Source organism: Sebastes umbrosus, chromosome 18 (genome assembly GCF_015220745.1).
Source record: "Sebastes umbrosus isolate fSebUmb1 chromosome 18, fSebUmb1.pri, whole genome shotgun sequence".
NCBI classification, from domain to species: Eukaryota; Metazoa; Chordata; class Actinopteri; order Perciformes; family Sebastidae; genus Sebastes; species Sebastes umbrosus.
In genome coordinates, this window is record NC_051286.1 from 10,459,014 (window position 1) to 10,479,305 (window position 20,292).

Below are 20,292 nucleotides of genomic sequence, written 5' to 3' on the forward strand. Positions count from 1 at the left end.
GTATTTCTTGCCAAATTTGAAATTCATCACTAATTATGCACAGACATTTCCCACCAGTGTCCATCCTCCTCATGAGAATTTCATCTTGGCAGATAAAACAAATGCAGCATCGCACTCAGCGTGGGGCGGAGTGAGATTAGGGTTTCTTGATTAAAGTAGAAATTATAAATCATGGCGTAGCTTTTACAGAAAACTGTTACTTGACAAGTGATTTAATAGCTAAAACATAATAAAGTTTAGAAATGCATATCTGACAGCAGAAATTGGCACTCAGATACTTGCGCCGGCTGTGCAGCGAAGCAGCACGAATACATATAAACTATGGAATGAAATGAATAATTACCTCCTTCTTCTTCTATCAAATCATCAAACCCCCATGGGTCTGTCTGCGATCTGAGGGCAGAGTGACTTCGGCTCCAAGAAAACAATGAGCTTCTCTCTCTCTCCCGCTGACACTGTGACTCTGATGCTGATGGCAATGCTGCCGGTGTGTGTGTGTCTGTGTGTGTCTGTGTGTGCATATCTGTAAGTGTGAGTGTGTATGTGTTTCTGGCAGCTGCGGCCCAGTGATGCATGGTGAATAACAGGTCATCGCTAATCTCATTAGGGCTAATCAGATGTATATGATATGTATAAACAGCGGAGTTCTACTGTACACAAGCAGCCGCAGTACCAGTCCATCACCAGACAGGTAGTAGTGTGTGTGAGTGTGTTTAGATGCTGGGTAGAGGACGACTGATTGAGACGAGGTGAGAGGAGAAAGAGCGATGCCGTTTTTCAGGGTGCAACATTACCAGAGGAATTATGGAATTATGCACAGGTGGAGAGCTGGTGTGAATACTGATGTGGTGAAAAGGAATATATTTGTGTACACACACACACACACACACAGCAGCCAGTTCAGTAGAGTTTGCAGTTCACCTGTTCTAAATGAGGAAACTGCAAGCAACTACGACAAATGAGGCACGCCTCTGGGAAGCTCGAGGTTTGTCACTGTGTCTAGTTGTGTTCCCATTTTTTGTGAGTGTGTGTGTGTGAGGTGTATACACACAAGTAGCTAATTGGTTCCTGCATGTGTGTGTGTTTGTGTTACTATTTGTATGTGTCTCACGTGTCATGTTTATGGGAGAGAGAACATGCGGAGTTGGACTAAGACATCAAGAGCTGGAAAGGAAGATGAAAGGCGTAGAGGATAAAATAGTGAGTCATTAAATGTTGGAAAAGGGCATCTGGGCTTGTACTTTTATTGAAGCAGAGGGAGAGTGTGTGATTTCAGATGGTTATGTGGGTGTTTGAGCAAGAGAGAGAGGTGAGGAAGACGAGGCAACAAAGGTTTTGGAACCCTTTCCCCTCTCTGTCTGAGTGTCCCAGGGGTTCGAGATTGGTTTCACTTAAAGCACTTAAAACACCCCGCCGGACCCATGCTTGGCTCGGAAATAAATATCAAGATCGCTCTTGGATTGTTTTTAAATTGAATGCAATCTGCCAGAGCTGTGAGCCATCATTTCACGTATCCCCTCCACCCCCCACCCCTCCCTTGATCTCTCCTTCTTCCACTTGATGCCAGCCTCTCTTTGTTTCCATCATAAAGGTTTTTTTTCAGGAATTGTTCTGCTCCGAAGGCAAATAGGAAAAAGATCTTTGCCACATAAATCATCCGAGCCAGACAATATTTGATATATCATCGGCAATCAAAAGTTAAAAGATGGAGGAACTATTTCCAGGAATGGTTGTTAAGTCGGAAGGAGAAGCTAATAGAACGACATAAATCCTTTAAACAAAGAGGCTGATGGGGGGGGATTCGGTGGAGTGTTTTGGCCTCGGAGTGCAAACACAGCAGCACACACAACTGTGTTTACACTGTAAAACATCTAATAAACTCCCGTTCTCAAATAGACTGATATATCTTGTAGCCAAAATCGATCTTTATGTTACAATAAACAAATTGCTGTCTCTAATGTTGCCCAGGAAAAAAAAGACCTTTTTGCACTGCTGCTGTTACAACTCTATAAAATTGTCACTGTAGCATATTTTAAGGCTTTTTCAAAGTCTCCGTTTTGAAATAAGATACTGCACATACAGTACGCAGTATATGATTCATCATAAAGTAGTTTGACATTTACTAAATGATTGAATTATCAGCCTTCAGTCTCACATCAAGGTCTTGCTAAAACACCCCAGCTGGATTTCATATTCGGGCATTAGTCAGTATGAAAAGTATAATAGAAATAAACTTCCAAGAAGAACTTTCAAACTCTTATCTGTTTCTACTAGTGAACAAGTTGTCAGATTTCTTTTCCCAGGAGTGTTTTTCACGGAATATATTCATAGCCATATTAATGATTCATTGGAAAATACTGCACATGCTGTAGTTTGACCCTGATGAATAAAGAGTTTATGGATAGAAGACTAGGAATGTGATATTGATTCGATTTTGCGAGGAAAAGGTCAAAGTTATCGAAGGTCAAAAGCAAAAAAGTGAAGATGTAGGCATTAAAAAAAAAAAAAGATCAGTAGAAGGCAGCAACGATTTCATTTGAATTGCATGAATTCAACCCTCTCAAACTAAAATCATCTCCGAAGTGAATAAATGAATTCAAAATGGAATCGTGTAGTTCAGAAATGGACTGAAAACTGAATGTGATTATTACAACTTTTCTCAAATCAGAGTGAGCCGTGTTTTGAAAATGAATAAATAATAGTTGGTGACACAATAATAGGATGATTGGACATGATGAACTTTCCCTTTCTGTGGAGGAAATAGTGTTTGGACACTGACTGTGTGTAAAACTCCTCCCCGCTATTCAACAAAATAGATTAGCAGAATGGCACTATTTTCCTAATCAGCATTCGCCATGAACGCCACAACACTAGCTGCAGTGGGAGAGCAGATATGGCAGTAGAGCTGTCCCCTTTCCCAGGGAAGCAGTGGGGATGAAAGAGTGCAGAGATGGGTCTCCCATCCTCTGATCTGCTGCTGCCTTTGACATCAGCAGTCACCAACTCCAAAAGCACAGGGGGGACGAGCTAAAAACCTGACTATCTGCCCAAAACCGCAACCACACACCACTCCCTCCCTCCCCTCATCACTATCTTGAATTTTCCTGCTGCTGGAAGCAAGATTTATTTCTTTAATTGACCTGCCACTATAAATATAGGTTGGATAAATTGTACATGTAGCATAATTTCCGCCCCTCCCAGACCTCTCCTTTTCCCCCACATGGATGGCGTGAACGCTCCACTGCGCCTATAGAGATAACATAGGGAACTGATATGAGCCGAACAGCAGCTCGCTGGTCTCCCGCTGTGCGCCTAGCTGTGCCGAAAGCCCCGCTCATTCTCTCTGACAGCCAGCACATCCACAAAAGACCCTATAGCTGCAGATACTTTTGTGGTCTCAAAGTCGTTTTTCATACTCCCTCGCAGGTTGGTCATCCAGGACTTGTCAAATAAGATCACCGCAGTGTATTTCAGCCTGTGTGGGACCATGGAAAGAGGATCTGAGCCACGCTGTAATGTGTAGCCCTGGGTAAATGTAGAGTGTCTCACACTGTGAGGACAGACGGCATGAAAGGAATTTGTGTGTGCCAGGCAGAAAGTAAAGATGATCCTCAGCATCTCACAGTCTGTGTGAGGAATTTGAGTTCCCTTTGATGACTTGTTACTGGGGTTATATGCACGGCTATCATACGTGCTTTTCAATGCAGTTCGCCATGTATCCCAGCTGTGCTGTGTGCTTAGCATGTTACCAGTCAGAGTCGTCCCATATGCACTGGTGCCTGCTTTGCGTTCCCTCTCCCCAGAGAACAGGCACACCCATCAGGAGCCATTAGTCTTCACAGTGACAGGCCGGCCTTCCGCTGAGAGACTCTCCCTGGCGGAGCTTTCTCATCGCCTCAGACAGTGGCCGGGTTTTTTTACTAACAGGCTGAGACACCGTGCCATTTTGTGCGGGGCATTTACTGCTGGCATTACTCCTAATTTATGTTCTCTTGTCCTGACAAAAGAGTAAAGCAAGTCACCCGAGACTTCACACGGCCTCTTCCGCAGGTGAACAAATGGACGGATTAAAGGTCATGTGCACAGATGTATTGGCAGGTGTTGTAATAAAAAATAAAAAAAATGTCTAACGATGTAACCTTCCTGTCCGCAGACGGATGCAGCGCTGATGTACGACGCGGTACACGTGGTGGCGGTGGCGGTGCAGCAGTCGCAGCAGATCACGGTCAGCTCTCTGCAGTGCAATCGCCACAAGCCGTGGCGCTTCGGGGGGCGTTTCATCAGCCTCATCAAAGAGGTACAAGGCCAGCCGTGCCGCCAACACGCACCCAATCTTCACCTCTGACCTAGAATCTGCTGAACACGTAGCTTGGGCATGTTATATTGATTAGTGCAATTGCAAGCATGTCCTTTGTGGAATCACTGGAGCGCTTCCTGGGAAGTTGCACATTCTGCATTATTGTCTTTCATCATGATAAAACCCATACAAACATTTTTTATACACAAGTTTATTTAATCATAACACTCAATAATCTCCATGATAATGTAATCTAAGTAACCATCACATTATCCTCCGCAACTAGATGTTTTTTTTTGTGATGTTTCACTTCCTGCCTCCCACTTTCTCTCCACCCGTGTTTATATCAAAGCCTCTGTGTGTCTCCTTAACTGTAGTCGGGGTCAGCCATTTGCTTTGTTCTGCAAAGCTCTTTCATTCTGTGGATGGTATCATTGCAGGTAATTTTCCGAATGAGCCATTGTAGCTGCGCTTCCTCCCCCTCCTGTGTCTGCTATCGCTCTCCATGCCCGTCTGTTCCTCCAATGGCTTTGAAGTGAAACTTCAAGCACAATGAACCACATGCATAATGAACTCTTACCTGTCAAACCTGCTTCTATTCCGGCTGCTTTATTGTTTCTTGTTATGTTGTCGAGATAGACAGTGCAGGGGAGAGCCAGACGAAAATCATAATTGGGACAGAAAAAAGTTTTACGGTTAGCGCCTGGATTGATGTTGTCGAGAAAGACGACACCTTAAGGTTAATGGGACGACTGTGCTGGGGATTGTAGTTTATTATGCTGCTCGCTTCTGTCTGCAGGCTCACTGGGACGGTTTGACAGGACGCGTTCTCTTCAACAAGACCAATGGACTGAGGACAGATTTTGACCTGGATGTCATCAGTCTGAAGGAGGACGGGCTGGAAAAGGTGTGTGACACATTGGTGTAGCTGATGATATGTGACTTCTGAGTCTTAAAAGGGAAAAAAATGAATTGTTGGTGTGGATGCTTTAAAGCATTCTTTTTCCTGTCAGTAGACAAGGTGATATAAACTTGACACTGAATTGTTTCAACAGATTGGAACATGGGATCCTCCCAGCGGTCTGAATATGACAGAGTCTCACAAAAGCAAGACATCCAACATCACAGACTCTCTGGCTAACAAATCCCTGCGTGTATCCACCATACTGGTAGACAAAATGAAAACACAAGCAGCATGCACACACGCAGTCACCAAATACACACAGAAAATAAATATACAGAGAAAAAAAAACGTATTTTCCCTACACAGGAGGAGCCATATGTGATGTTTAAGAAGTCAGACAAGCCTCTCTACGGGAACGACCGTTTCGAGGGCTACTGCATCGACCTGTTGAGGGAGCTCTCCGGCATCCTGGGCTTCCACTATGAGGTGCGATTGGTGGAAGACGGGAAGTACGGCGCGCTGGATGAGAGCACGGGCCAATGGAACGGCATGGTGCGGGAGCTAATAGACCATGTGAGTCAAATATCACCAGGGCTGCACACAGGAAGAGGCAGAAAATGGAAAAAAAACATGCAGAGATTACCATGAATCTCTAAAAGCAGATTAACAATACACTTACAATAGCCAAAGATACAATCATTGCTGAGGCATTTAGGTAATTGATGCTTCAATTAATTTCCACTACTCCACTACTGAGTGGTAGTTTGTTAGTTATAGTGTTCTTTTAACTGTTTTTGATGTTCTTTTGTAACATGAATGAATGAAGGAAAAGACTTTATTTCGAACATAAAATAAATAAAAACAGATACAAAATAATAACAAACAAAACAAGAGTAATAGTGTCCGAAAAGGAGTAGGTAGAAGTAAAACTTATATTTCCCTACCCCTTTCTCATGTACATGTCATTGTCAAATAAGCTGCTCTATATACTGAATATACGCTAAACTGACATGTATACATGCATAAACTGTACATATCCACCTACGTCATGTACATAAAGCAATCTGTTATATTCAATATTTATTCCATCATATTTGCATTCTGCACCACTGCACTACTTTATTATTGTTTACAATTTACAGAAACAGTTTTATTGTTTGCTTTTTATATATATATTATCTTCTTTCACCTATTGGTATGTACATAATAGGAAAAATGTTTATGTTTGTCCTTGTTTTTAAGCTGTATTTCTTTTTCTGTGAGAGCACAAATTACCAGAGTTAAATTCCTGGTATGTGTACTCATACTGATTCTGAGCAGTAGAAGAAAAAAAAAAGAGCGCCACCTACAGAATCTCAAAAACCAAGAAGAAAAACTGGCTTGGGAGGGGTTACACAGAAATAACACCAATGACAGCTTATTTTACATTTAAGGGGACACTTTTAATCTCAAAATTGTTGCCTTAGTGACTCACCTTTGACACCACATGAGACAGATCAGACATGTAACCTGTAATTTCCCGAAAAACTCAGCCTCCTACCTGCTAATCCATCCGAACTAACGACCCCAGCTATTTTCTCTCCTCTGTCATCATGGCTCTTCTTCCCGTGCATATTGACCAGACCAGTCGACAGAAATCAGATGTTAATTCGATTGGTCGTTTTTTATTGGTTGACTCCAACACCCCACCACCCCCACCCCCAGCCCACTCAACAACTATTATCTCATTGCAGAAATCAGACCTGGCAGTGGCTCCTCTGGCCATCACCTACGTCAGGGAGAAGGTCATCGACTTCTCGAAGCCCTACATGACGCTGGGGATAAGTATCCTGTACCGCAAGCCCAACGGCACCAACCCTGGGGTGTTCTCCTTCCTCAACCCCCTGTCGCCCGATATCTGGATGTATATTCTGCTGGCTTGCTTGGGTGTCAGTTGTGTGCTGTTTGTCATAGCCAGGTAACATGCCAACCCCCCCTCCCTTTCCCTCCCTCCTTCCTTCCCTCCCTCCTTCTCTCCTCCTACCTGTTTGCCTGCTTCCACTAACACACAGCAGTTGCTCCCTCTGGGCCTGAAGAGGGGAATTTATTCACTGAAAATCATCAAGCTGTGACTGGTGGCAAAAGCACTCCTGCAAGAGGCAGTCCATGCCTCATTATTCTGAGATGACTTCAGTGATGTAGATATGGTCTACCACAAAAGAATATTAAATCTAAATATGTATAAAGGACCATACCAGTGTTTCAACACTGTTTGCTTATACTTTACACTACTGTTGGGTCATTTTCCAAAGCATACCGTAGCTTTTAAATGATTGATTTTTGTCAGAGTGGGACTATCATTGCCTTAAAGCTGCAGTCGGTAACTTTGAGCAAATATGATGAAAAGATATTTTTATAAAACGGTCACTATATCTTGACAGTTGGTGCATGAGACAGATAATTTGAGAAAAAAATCATGTTCCTCTGCGTCTTTCTAGCAGAGGAAGATTTCACAGCACTGAAGGAAAACAACCAATCTGAGCCAATGAGTCTCTGGGCAGCTATCAATCACTGCTCGCGAAACTTGCACACTCCGATAAATCTGTCAAACTATGCAGCGCTGATCAAATATGAATCAAGATCCTGTTACTGCAATGCCTATTTCTCGCCTCAAATGTATCAGAAACATCTTGTAGTGTACTGTTTAGCTGTAAAAGCTAAAAGCACCGCCCTTTGGCCGAGACTAAGTCACCAACTGCAGCTTTATTATACAAATGGGAGTGTAGTGTTTTATAAAAAGGTGCGGTGGTTGCCAAAAATAACAAATCTCAGATTTCAGAACCTCCCACCAGCACTTGAACTCACCACCTAAAAAACGTTGTTTTAGCGTCATTATCATAAACCATAAAGTAACTTTGATGAAAACAGTAAAAAGGTATTAAAAAGGATTAAATGTTTACTCAGATTTCACGACCTGCTGTACCTCACAGTACAGTAAATGAGCTAAAACAAGGAAAAATACTGGTGTGGTCATTAAATTCAGCTGACTTCTCACACTATTTCGGGCCTATTTTGCACAAGCATCAGCAACTGTAAAACCAGCCACCCGTTATATATCTCTTAATCTGCCTTAAGAAATGTACAAGTACAGTTCTTACAGATATCTTGATGAACCCACCCCTCCTAAAACCCCTGATGCATGACCGGTAGAGAAGGATGTGTGTTAACCCCGGGGCTCCTCTTCCTCTGCTTTCATCCTGAGAGGTTTGGGTTTAATGCACATTTCATCAAATGTTACCGGCAAAATGATCACATGAGAGGAATTAAAGCAGCAACTGTCACCTAAGTTAGTTCAGAATATGCAAATAATACCCGTAGCCCCTTGTTTCCACGGTTGGTCAGGGTAAGTGATTAGCATGCAATTATATTGATATTCTTCTGCTTGTAATGAAATATGCCTCGGTACTTTTATTAAATTATAACGCTCCTGTCCTGCGTTCATGCATTGTGCCCTTTTTTGCACACCATGGCAATAAATAGTGCTTGTTCTCACACTATGTGGCCAGAAATATTCAGCAAAGTTTAAATCTGAAGTACAGTGTTTTGCTCTTCAGTTCGCTGAGCCAGTTCTCTCATAATTATAGTATTGATCGCACGGCCACCGATTGATTGGTCAATCCCCCAAATGCAGAGTATATTATTTTCTTTAATCCCCTGCAAATAGAGTGAGCGGAGTGAGCTTATGAAGTCCTGGTTTTGCCCAATAAAACACTAAACACCTGAATCACACCAGGGGATTCACGTCTTTGAACTGCTCCCCCCCACCCCCCCACACACACACACACACATCAACACTATTTTTTTCTGACAAAATAAATTATCTCATTTCAAGCTCCAGAGAAATACATTTCACTCAGTGGTTCCTTCCAGCTCTGTTTGTGGTTGAATTGATTCCTCTCTTTATTAAGAAAAGAAATTCTCTCAGATCGCAAAGCCTTTTTCAGTGCAAAAAATGTCCACCTGCCAAGAAGAATACATGATTTAAACTGCATTATATAATGTTTACATGTAATTACAGGATGTCGCCGTTTTTGCAGTCTAAGTCTCCTGGACGCCTGTGATTTTAACACCCCCAACACAGCCTCTTCACTCGGCCCTGAGAGAAGAAAGGCAGCAGATCTATAATGCCAGTCAGAGTAATTGAATCCAACGGACAGTTAATGGAAGGAGCGTGTTGTGTTATTGTGGCCGGGGACGGACGAAGGAGAAGAGGAACAGGAGAGGGGAGGAGGATCTTTTTAGCATTCTGTGTGCAATTCGACATGTCCCTCGTGCTCGGTGTGAGGAGGTGACCTTACGTCCGCATGTTCCACGTCCCCTTCTTCCTGGTGATCGGTGTGCAGAACACGGCCCGCAGGAATACGGGCCGGCTGCAGGCAAAGGTCATACAGAGGAGCCTGTCGGGCCTGGTGCATACAGAATACACATGTACACACCGAGAGGGACAATCCAATCAAGAGCGTGGTGTATAGATTTACACAGATTTACCTTACCTATGGCTCATATCTGAATGTCACCCACAATTGGCCTCAGGCTGCAGCTCGGCATTATATGTAACAACACAAATAAGCCATCACAGAAAATATTTGACTTTGAGATGGATTTGATTGAGCAAATGCAAATACGCAGTCGCTACCACAGACAAATGCACACCCACCCACGCAGCTATAAAGGCACATGCGCAAACATTCCCATGCGCCGGAGGCTCGATAAACACACACAGGCATAAAACCATACACATGCGAGCGCACACACCGCATTCTGCACGGCTCCACAAGGCCATTGTGCCGTTGCAGTTGCCTGCGGTTCCAAGGAGAGCGAGCTCATTGACATTCCAGCAAATCCGACATCCTGATGGGGTTGACAGGAAGAATTATAGTGTGTCATCACAACCGTGTCAACGTAGATGATTCTCAAGGGGACGCCATAGAAAATAGCTTTAAAGGAAGAGCAATATGACAAAAGCGTTGCCGCGTTCACGATGCTTGTGAAATAAGGCGGTTAATTAGGCTGCTGCCGCAACGAGGAGAGATCAAATGACATATCTGTATGTAGATCTGCAGCGATCATGCCGTCTCTGTGGCAAATAGCTCTGCCATAAAACTGCCATCAAATAACAGTGAGTTTGATAATGTGAAATGCTGCTCCGTGTCTTGTAAACACGGTATATATTTCTATATTGTCCCTGTGCGTCTCTAAAAGCTGCAGCTGACAAATGGCATCACATTTCTACCGCAGTCTGAACCTTTAAGGCTCGGCCCATGGGCTTATTAGCATGCGGCATGTTGGGGGGAGAAGCTGCTAAGCAGCCATACCTGATGGGCCCCTCAACTCTGCATAAGCAATGTTCCCGCTATCACCCACTTCAGCACAAACTCAATCAGTTCCTGATGCTTAACACTAACCCAATCACCCTGCGCTAATGCCGTGCCACTTTTACTTAGGATAATAAATGAGAAATGTCCACAACTGACCTGAAGACTGTGACAATCAGCCGAGGCAGGCGACGAGGGGGCTGGGGGTAAAAAGGGGGACGTTCATAGGGGAAGCAAGGCAATCGAGGGGTGTAGGATGTTGGGGTTTGGAATGGTGCAGGATGGGGAAAACAATGTGAGAAAAGAGGAAAAGCAGCTAAGGGGGTGGAAGAACAGAGACAGCTGTTGGGAAACCAGAAGAAAATAAGAAGACAAGCCCCATATTGGAGGCGTGAGGAGGATCTGCAGCGTAACACAGTTGCCGGGGGGAAACACATAAAGGCTCCTGAGTCAGTGAATCCAAATGAGCTCCAAAGATCATCACGCACTGGGACATTATCACCAGTGACAGTGTTATTCCAGCCTATTGATCTGTTCTCACAATAAACTGATGGCATTTGAATATGCCAATACGTTGATCCCGGCAAAAGCCAGAATGATTTGCTTTGGTCTCTGCAGAAGCTCTGACCTCCGAGGCCACAATACAGGATTCCCACACATTTACATTCCCTTTGTTCCCGCTTTTAAAATGTATGTTTGATGTGCCGTTTAATCTGCAGCAGGGAGCACACTGTTCTCTGCTTTGTGCTGACATCTCTGTCTCTGTGCTCTCTCCTTTTTTATAGGTTTAGCCCTTACGAGTGGTACAACCCGCATCCATGCAACCCTGACTCGGATGTGGTGGAAAACAATTTTACGCTGCTCAATAGTTTCTGGTTTGGAGTTGGGGCTCTCATGCAGCAAGGTAGTTGCCTCAGCCTGTGGCTGCTGTTGCTCTGCAGAGCTGGAGCTCTCTATATCCCACTGTCTCTGAGGGTTGGGTTGTTTTGTCCAAGCTGGCGGCAACAGAGAGAGACCTCTGGGGGTCCACTGCTAGAAAGACAGAACTTAGAGTAAATGTGCATTTTTAATTTAATCAATTTATGTAATAGGAACATAGAATATATATGTATATGAGAGGGATAAATTTGAATAGCAATCAAGTTACCCTTGTTTTAACATGATTAGAATTTGAGGAAATGTAAATCAACAGCAGCTCAAATAGCAAGATTACTGAGATTTATTCAAATAATATACAGTCTATTAATATGCTCTTTATCATAGTAATGATAGTCCTATAATACCCAGCGTCCTCTCCTCTTGCCCTTGGCTTGTCAGCACACAGAGATCAGTGGGATGTGGAGTCAGGATGTGAGGTTACCTTGGGTACATGACTCTCTGGCCCAAACAGCCTGTCACTTCTCCTACAATCGATATTGAATGTGTTTGATTTGACGGGATTGATTTATGCAAACACCGTGGTCTCTTTAAATTGTGTTTTTTTTCTGTGTGGCCTGCATTACTTAAAGTACTCACTTGTGACTGAGACAAGATAATTTGTTTGAAATCCAACAATCATCTTGTTTGGAGAGCTCTCTCAAGTGATTTCATCTTGAAGCGAGCGGTGCATCTGCCTTGGCCGAAACCTTGAAGAGAGTTCTTGAAACAAGTTTGACTTATTCTTGTCTCAATCTTATCTTGTTTTTTTGTAACAAAATAATCAATGCCTCTTGCCACCTCGCTCGCACCATGCAGGCTCAGAGCTCATGCCCAAGGCCCTGTCGACTCGAATAGTGGGAGGCATCTGGTGGTTCTTCACCCTCATCATCATCTCCTCTTATACCGCCAACTTGGCCGCCTTCCTCACTGTGGAGAGGATGGAGTCGCCCATAGACTCAGCCGATGACCTGGCCAAGCAAACGAAAATCCTGTACGGGGTGGTGGAGGACGGCGCCACCATGACCTTCTTCAAGGTGACTGGGTGTTTATAGGGGGGTTTTATGAGGAATCTTCCTTTCTCACTTATTGAAGTTATAATCCTTAAGATTTCAGTCACCCACGGCAACAGCAGGTGTTGTTTAACACAGCAAACACTCTTTTAACAGCTGCTTTGTCGTAAATACGACACAAGAGCAACTATTTTTTTATTACCTGCAATATTTGAAAATGATCCTGTTTTGTAGATGCATTTTGATGAAATTGAGTTTAGCACTAACTTTTAGTGACAAATACGTTGCATTTCCTGTGACTGCTTCACAATAAAAGCCACCACATGTTTTGCCAGTTGAACACTTTTAATATGAACCAGTAGCAGCAGGAAATGTTCAGTTTGCGTTGGCAGTAACTTAATATGATGTTACGAGAGTGAACTGCAAACAGTGAGGCTGATATCAATGAGATCAAATTAAAAACATAAACGCTGGATTATTCAATTCAATTCAATACAACTGTATTAATCCACAAAAACAATTTGATTTTGGGCGTGAGTAAAAAAAAACATACATATACACAGACAGACAATTACAAGCCAAAGAGCTGCAAAAGGGACAGTGTTGAGCTGATAGTGCAGTTGCATTTAAAAAGTAATGAAAATCATAATTTAAAAAAAAAAGGCAGATAAAAATAAATAAGTAAATAGTCCACATGGCAGACAGACATTTAATTATTTCATGATGCCAAAGCTCCAGATAGAGCCCAGAATCGTCCTTCAGTTCCTCGTTCACCATGCTGATCATGGCTTTCAGAATGAGTGGCGCTCTGCACCGGTTGGTAGAGCACCTGGGGAGGCGTAGGCGGCGCCCGAGAGGGAGCATCTGGAGCTGGTGGTGGAAGACATGGGTACCATCCTCCCATGATGTCATGGGCCTTTTTCTGGACGTGCTGCTCATAGAATGAGGCTATAGGCTTCAGAGGGCGCTCCGGTGACTTTGGAAACAGGTTTTCACTTTGGTTTGGAGACGGTTTCTGTTTTTGACAGTGATGGATGGGAACCGGGAAATGAAGGAGAAAGACAGAATACTCTCGATGAAGGAACCGTAGATGATTTGTAGGTTGGGTTTTTGGCGTTGGTGTGCTTTCTTGATTATGGCTTCTGTGTTTAGCTCAAACTTAAAGGTGTTATTAAAGATGGTACGGAGATATTTACACTAGTGAACAATATCCACCTCCTCGCCATGTATATCCACTGGGTCAGTCCTAGGGGGCTTCCTCCTGAAATCAATGACCATCTCCTTCTTAGTCTTGGTGACAATCAATTCCATCAGGGGATTATCATACCACTCTATATGTAATCATAGAGTACAGGGCCACTCTAGTTTTTGGATTTGGGAGAGAGTTGTTCATGTTTACTAATCTTTTTAAGACCATAGGAATAACATGTATGAATTTTGAAAATGGGTGTAGTTCCCCTTTAACAATGAAAGCTATTATATAAAAATGTAATTACAAAATGTCCTGAAAAAATGACGACCGTAAATAGTTTTTAAAATGGGGTTAATTCAATGAAAATCTTAAGGATTATAATTTGAACTTCCTATTTTTGTGTCATAGAAATATGGAGGTATTTCTCTCTTTTGTTTCTCAAGCAAGTTTAGTAACTGCGTTTTGCAATGACATCAAACAAATATTATAATATAATATATTAATATTCCATTCTCTGATATCTTGTAGAAAACAAAAATCTCCACCTACGACAAGATGTGGGAGTTCATGAACAGCAGGAGGCAATCTGTGATGGTCAAGAACATAGACGAGGGCATCCAGCGCGCCCTGACCTCCGACTATGCCTTCCTCATGGAGTCCACCACCATCGAGTTTGTCACCCAGCGCAACTGCAACCTCACACAGGTCGGAGGCCTCATAGACTCCAAAGCCTACGGAGTGGGAACACCTATGGGTAAATAACCTCTATATGTGCTGTTTATAAAAGCTTTAGGTCAGAGAGAGATACTGCAGATACCATGTGACAGATAAAGGTCTTTAGTGTGGATGATTCATAAGCTCTGAGAGCGAAAAGGTTGACCTTTATTGATGGGGTCATGGGTATAATGGTTCAACAGCGCGAGGTGTAAAAGGTTTATCTTAATGAAAGGCGAATGGCTGAAGAGGTTGAATTTATGGATAAGGTTAAAATGTGCCTGAGGCTCAAGAAACAGGCGCCATTTTGGGCTCTGCTTTAGCAAGTGTAGGGTTTTTTTTATAGCCATAATGATTTTCTCACAGAATTATTTGCAGAGTGGGGAATCAAACCTGGGTTAAACAATCCCAATACTTTTAATGGTGTAGCCCACTATGCAGCCGCATACGGCGGTGAGTGCAAGACACAGAAAGTCAATTTAGTGCAATTCCCTGTGATTTACTTGACACCGTCTGAATTGTGTCTGAGCATTAAAACCACAACAACAAAACACTTCAGGGAGTATAAAACCATTAAGAAATGTTCACACCTGCTTATTTGACCCAGCTCCTGTCAAAAAAAATCACATTCTGACATTTTAAGGCGCCATTATCCTATGATGAGGCAGAGAGGAACTAAAACCATTTTCCACTTCCTGCATTATGATAACAGTTTTGCTGCATATAAAGCAGTCTTTGTCAGGGTTAATAAACGCTCAGCTTACAACCCTGACACTCGTGGGGACCCTTGCATAAAGCCGGTGATGGTTCCAATCCCCGTGTCACAGAGGTTAGAGTTGTCATGACGAGGCCACGGAGAGCACTGCGACCAGCTGTAACGGCCGCATATATCATCAGTGATATGAAGGCCATCAAAATATGGAGGATTAATTCTGGCCATCCACATCTGGACGCGGCTACTGCTGATGAGTATGGGGCGGTTATGGATCTGCAGAGATGCAGTGATTGCCATGGCTGTAACAAAGCTGAGGTGATGCTGTGAAATATAGTCCCACTGTGGCCCCATAAGCGCAGAAGTACTTACACTGATGCCCTTGAGATGGACACACAGACCTAGTACGTGGGTCAGCTCTATTTCCATTCATGTGGCGATATAGTGCATTAACTATATGACCACAAAATATACCCTAAATTGCTTTAATTCAGCGATAAGTGGTTTAGTATTTGAATGCATAAAAAAATAATGATTAAAGATGTCCGCTTTCAAAGTCATTACTGCCCTCTAACTCATTTCAATCTCTATAGCGCTGATGTTCATTGCTCAATATTTCAGAAATAAAGTTGATCGCAGCCTCTAAAATGTTTCTTCTGTAATAGAAGAGGTCTTCAGATTAGGTTATTGCTTCATTAATTCAAAGTGAGTTCTGTTTTCTTGCCAGCAGTCCTCTAGGAAAAATAGGAATATTCTTATTTCAGATAGTCTCATTGTTTCCTCGCCCCAAACACCATGAAGACCTCAGCCTTCATGTCAATCTCTAGTCTATAACTTTAGCCCTGCTCAACGCTGTTTAGCAGCGCATTCCCTGTAGGGCTGTTACAGCAATAAACCAGAGCAAGCTCCATAATAAGTCTTAACCTTTTAGTGCTTGACGGTTTTCACACGTCCTGTTCCCAAAACACAAATGCGTCATCTACGGCTATCAACTTAAACTATGATCGCATTAATACTTGAGGCCAGACAGTGCGGGAGTGATGGATGTCCTCTGGTGTTGAACATCTGTCAGGTAGTTGTGTATGCACAGTGTGTCAAGCACAGCGCTTTTCCATTTGCCCGGGCCCCGCTCTCCATATCCTCCTCTCTAAGGACCCATCCTATTAGCATTTATCCAAGGCCTGCTTTGTTAGGCCATCATTAATCATTTGAAATATGAGGGGAGCTTGAATCGAGGGACTCGGATACTTGATAGATTTCTCATCTTCAAATGAAGCGAGCATATGCTTTTTGTCATGCACGTGCACATACACGACCGCGTATTCAGAGCTCTGCATATCTGCCGTAGAAGCACAGAATGGATGGATGTATATTCTTTATTATCTCAAAGTGCACACGTCACAAAGAGCACATGCTAATACGCACACCTCAGGTACACTCACAAAAGTAGACTATTTATGATCAAAGAGGCAAACACTGATACGCTGTTCAACAATCAGCGGCACTTTGTGCAATTTTCAGTTTTAATGTCCCCTTTTTGTCAGTCTAAATACACAGAGAGGTGGAGATGAAAGGATGATGGATGGCAATAGGTAAATGATAGATGAGACAGAGAGGGAAGCATCTAAAGGGGCTGACAGGCAAAACTGTATGAGAGCAGCAGACAAAGTGATGCTACCTGCTACCTGGGGCCATATTGAGTTTGTTTCCACAGGAGTTTTAGCACAAAATGTATCCGTGTAGTGTAAAACGATTTCCATTATGTCTGCATTATAAAAATTTTACATTTTACTACTGTTCCATCTCTTTTAAGTCACTCTGAATAAGCACATGAAATGAAAATGCACAACCAGGCTTCATTATGTATGAGTTCTGTAATCATATAAATACACTAACAAGCTTTTAAACCAGTCCATAAATGAAACATGAACACTCGCAGTAAGTATTAATCTTTCCTGGCCTGGTTCGGGCAGAGAGAGTGTGTGTGCGCTGCGCCTCGATTGGCCGTGTGTTGTGTCACACACGCTGTGGATGGGGAGAGGAACACGACCCCACTCGGGTCCTCTGCAGCGATTACTCCTCCTTTGATCAAACCAGCGCCCGCTGCGCCTTAATGCCTTGTCGCTAATTCTGGCGCCTTCCCACTGTCTGTGGATTTGGGTCCTTTTACTCATCATGACATTAACATGCATAAAAAACACAGTGATAGAGCAACCCTATCTCAGATACACACATTTAATCCCAAACACATGCACCCATGTAATGTAGACTCCATTGGGCTCCTCTGTTTTTCCTGTTTATGCACCCCATTTATGGCATATGAAAGCGCGTGCAAACAGCAGCTAATTCGTCAGAATCAACAGCAGCTCTGCTACACAAAGCCAAGTCTTTGTTGCCAACTCCCTGTGCATTATAATTCACACACTGCAGAGAGGAGTGCGAATTTTGGAATCACTCTGTGAATATAGGGATTAGTGGGATTTGAAGCAGGACTTACAAAAAAACTCCCTCTAAGCAGCCAACAATAACATGACAGGTTATATGATCACATGCAAGCCCGAGCGGGTTTCATACACCCACCCCCGCTGGTTATATATACACATATGCTCAACAATAACTTTGCGAGGCCTAATCAGGTATTATCATATCCTGCTATTATATCCATGCCCACTAATCCCGTGTTGTGTCCTCGCAGGCTCTCCGTACAGAGACAAGATCACGATAGCCATCCTGCAGCTGCAGGAGGAAGGGAAGCTCCACATGATGAAGGAGAAGTGGTGGAGAGGAAACGGTTGTCCCGAGGAGGAGAGCAAGGAGGCCAGCGCTCTGGGGGTGCAGAATATCGGAGGGATCTTCATCGTGCTGGCCGCAGGATTGGTGTTGTCGGTGTTTGTGGCTGTAGGGGAGGTGCTCTACAAGTCTAAGCAGAACGCCCAACTGGAGAAGGTACTGAGTCTTTTCTGATGCATATTAAGAATTAAAGCTTTTGCCATATATTATTTGTTAATAAGGTAAACTAAACTATCAATTTAAGAAACCATACGATCAACTACAACACACTGATACTGTATTGTGTACTTGTAGTGTGTTTTTAGTTTGCATGTTTGTTCTTTTTTGCAGGTTTCATGAGTTGGACATGAAACAATATTCACATGCCCATATTGGCCGCTGTGATTGTTCCTCTTGTCCATACTGGCCGTGAAGAGATCTCTTGAGCTGAAGCTGAATATGAGGTGTCAGCCATCTGAGTTAGTGGGTATTTTACAAGCCCCCAGGAAGAGTGCAGGGTCTTGAAGTAACTTTTCGTAGTGGCCAAACGGTGGTACTACAACTTCTGTGTCGGTCACATGATGCCATTGGGCTCAAAAAGACTTATCCCATAGACTTAGAGTGGGAAAGAGACGTCTGTAACTCAGCGGATAATTTATTTTTTTAAGGTGAATCAACTTCCCAGTACCAGCACTTGAATAGCCCTTATTTAAATCATTAGGTCTGAAAAGTTGTAAAATGCACTAATAGCTGTATCCAGAGTTATTCTCCTTACTCCGTTCATGTGAATGAGACCCAGACCGAGGCTGGAGCGAGGGCTGGGAGGCGGAGTTAAAGGAAACGCTACTGCACCTGCTTTATGGGCCCAATGGATGCGGAAGATTGACGGATGATCCGGGTACTTTATCGAGCCATTTTGGCTTCATGCGCCACTGAGCAACTCTCATAAGAATGAACAGGAGCCCGCCTCCGACGCTGTATCCAGTTCTCTTTATACATCCAGGGTATTTTAAAAAAAATGAGTCTTGTTTAGTTTAGTCTAGATTTTTTACTTTAAAGCTATGGTCGGTAATGTTGAGAAACCAGCAAGAGTAAACTAGATTTTTTAAAATGATCAAACCGAAAAACCCAGCCCAGTGTTGCCAACTCTTTTCCAATGAAAGTAGCTAGCAGCGCTTGCTCCAAAAGTCCCTAAATCTAGAGTCAAAGACGCCAAGTCGACAACACTGACAGTCCGTCACTTCAGACCTCCATCCAAAGCCACTCCCCTAAAATTATCATTATGAATGTAAACAACAAACATAGCTATTGCTAGTCACAGTTGTCAAGCAAGCAGTGTGAAGAAGACTCTGATGATGCACAATGAGTGCACGGGCACAGTGCGCGCAGGTAGGCAGGTAGCCCGTCCAATCATTACATTTGGGCCGAATGAAATGATTAGATGGGTTTATTACAGTCCTGCAACAGCCACAGATACTGGATTTTTTTTGTCAGAGCATTTGATTTATTAATTGTTGTTAGGATGTAATGAGAATTTCAACAAATATAACAAACATACTTTGAAGAAGAAGATTACCGTAGCTTTAAAAAACGTAACTTTGGTAGCTAGTGCACCTACTTCTCATATTGGCCTCTGCTGAAATTCACAATGCATTTTTGCATGGATGGAGGACTTGGAAGGAGAGGATCTCTACACAGCTAGTATGGACGATTACATCATTACAGCAACAAAAAACTGCATCTGAGTGCTGTTTGTAAGACGAACTCGAGAGAAAAAAAAAAAAGCAAACTTATCCTTTAATCTCGAGATTTGTCTGAAACAAAGACATTCACCATGCATACAGTGCAGCATATTTGCAGCTTTTTTTTTCTTCCCCCCCTCCGGTTATATTTCTTTCTAGCAAGAGACTGAATATATCTCATACTGTTCTATCTGTGCTCTATTTTAGTACTGAGTGCGCATGATTCATCACACAGTGTGGAGTATGTATTTTAGTGCTCTTTAACTTGTACAAAGATGTTTCCAGATAGACGTGAAAGTCCTTCTGATAGCATGTTTTAATTATTTACATCTACAGAATTAGCACAGCGCAGCGGAGTGTTACTTTATTGCAACAGTAATTAGTTTCTGGCTTTTTTTACCGTCTGCATATGTTTCCGAGCACATCTCAGCTATCATTAATCAAGAGCCGCAAGACTGGGTCACAATATTCAGATAATTTGCAAATGCCACAATCTCAAGGCTGCCAAGGTGCTAGTAATTTACATGCAGGCAACAAGCCTCTCCTTCTCTCTTTCCTCTCCCTGCCAACCTCCTCTACCCTGACATCACCAGCTCCCTTCATTCTCCTTCTTTTCTCCATCGCTCTAATCCAGATCCCTCCTCAGTGTTTTTCACCGTTTCTTCTTCTCTCACCCCCTC

General features: G+C 43.0%; 1 protein-coding gene across 3 annotated transcripts in view; it reads left to right on the forward strand.

Annotated features, from left to right (window-relative positions):
* LOC119476606 (glutamate receptor ionotropic, kainate 2-like) overlaps positions 1-20,292 on the forward strand; it is a 70,829-nt gene that overhangs the window by 47,068 nt on the left and 3,469 nt on the right. For all 3 annotated transcript variants that reach the window (XM_037750008.1, XM_037750006.1, XM_037750007.1), the window contains exons 7-15: positions 4,154-4,297; positions 5,097-5,204; positions 5,353-5,466; positions 5,568-5,774; positions 6,935-7,158; positions 11,341-11,459; positions 12,290-12,507; positions 14,204-14,429; positions 17,797-18,047. In XM_037750008.1, coding sequence (XP_037605936.1) covers positions 4,154-4,297; positions 5,097-5,204; positions 5,353-5,466; positions 5,568-5,774; positions 6,935-7,158; positions 11,341-11,459; positions 12,290-12,507; positions 14,204-14,429; positions 17,797-18,047 — 1,611 coding nt within the window. The remainder of the gene's footprint in view (positions 1-4,153; positions 4,298-5,096; positions 5,205-5,352; positions 5,467-5,567; positions 5,775-6,934; positions 7,159-11,340; positions 11,460-12,289; positions 12,508-14,203; positions 14,430-17,796; positions 18,048-20,292) is intronic.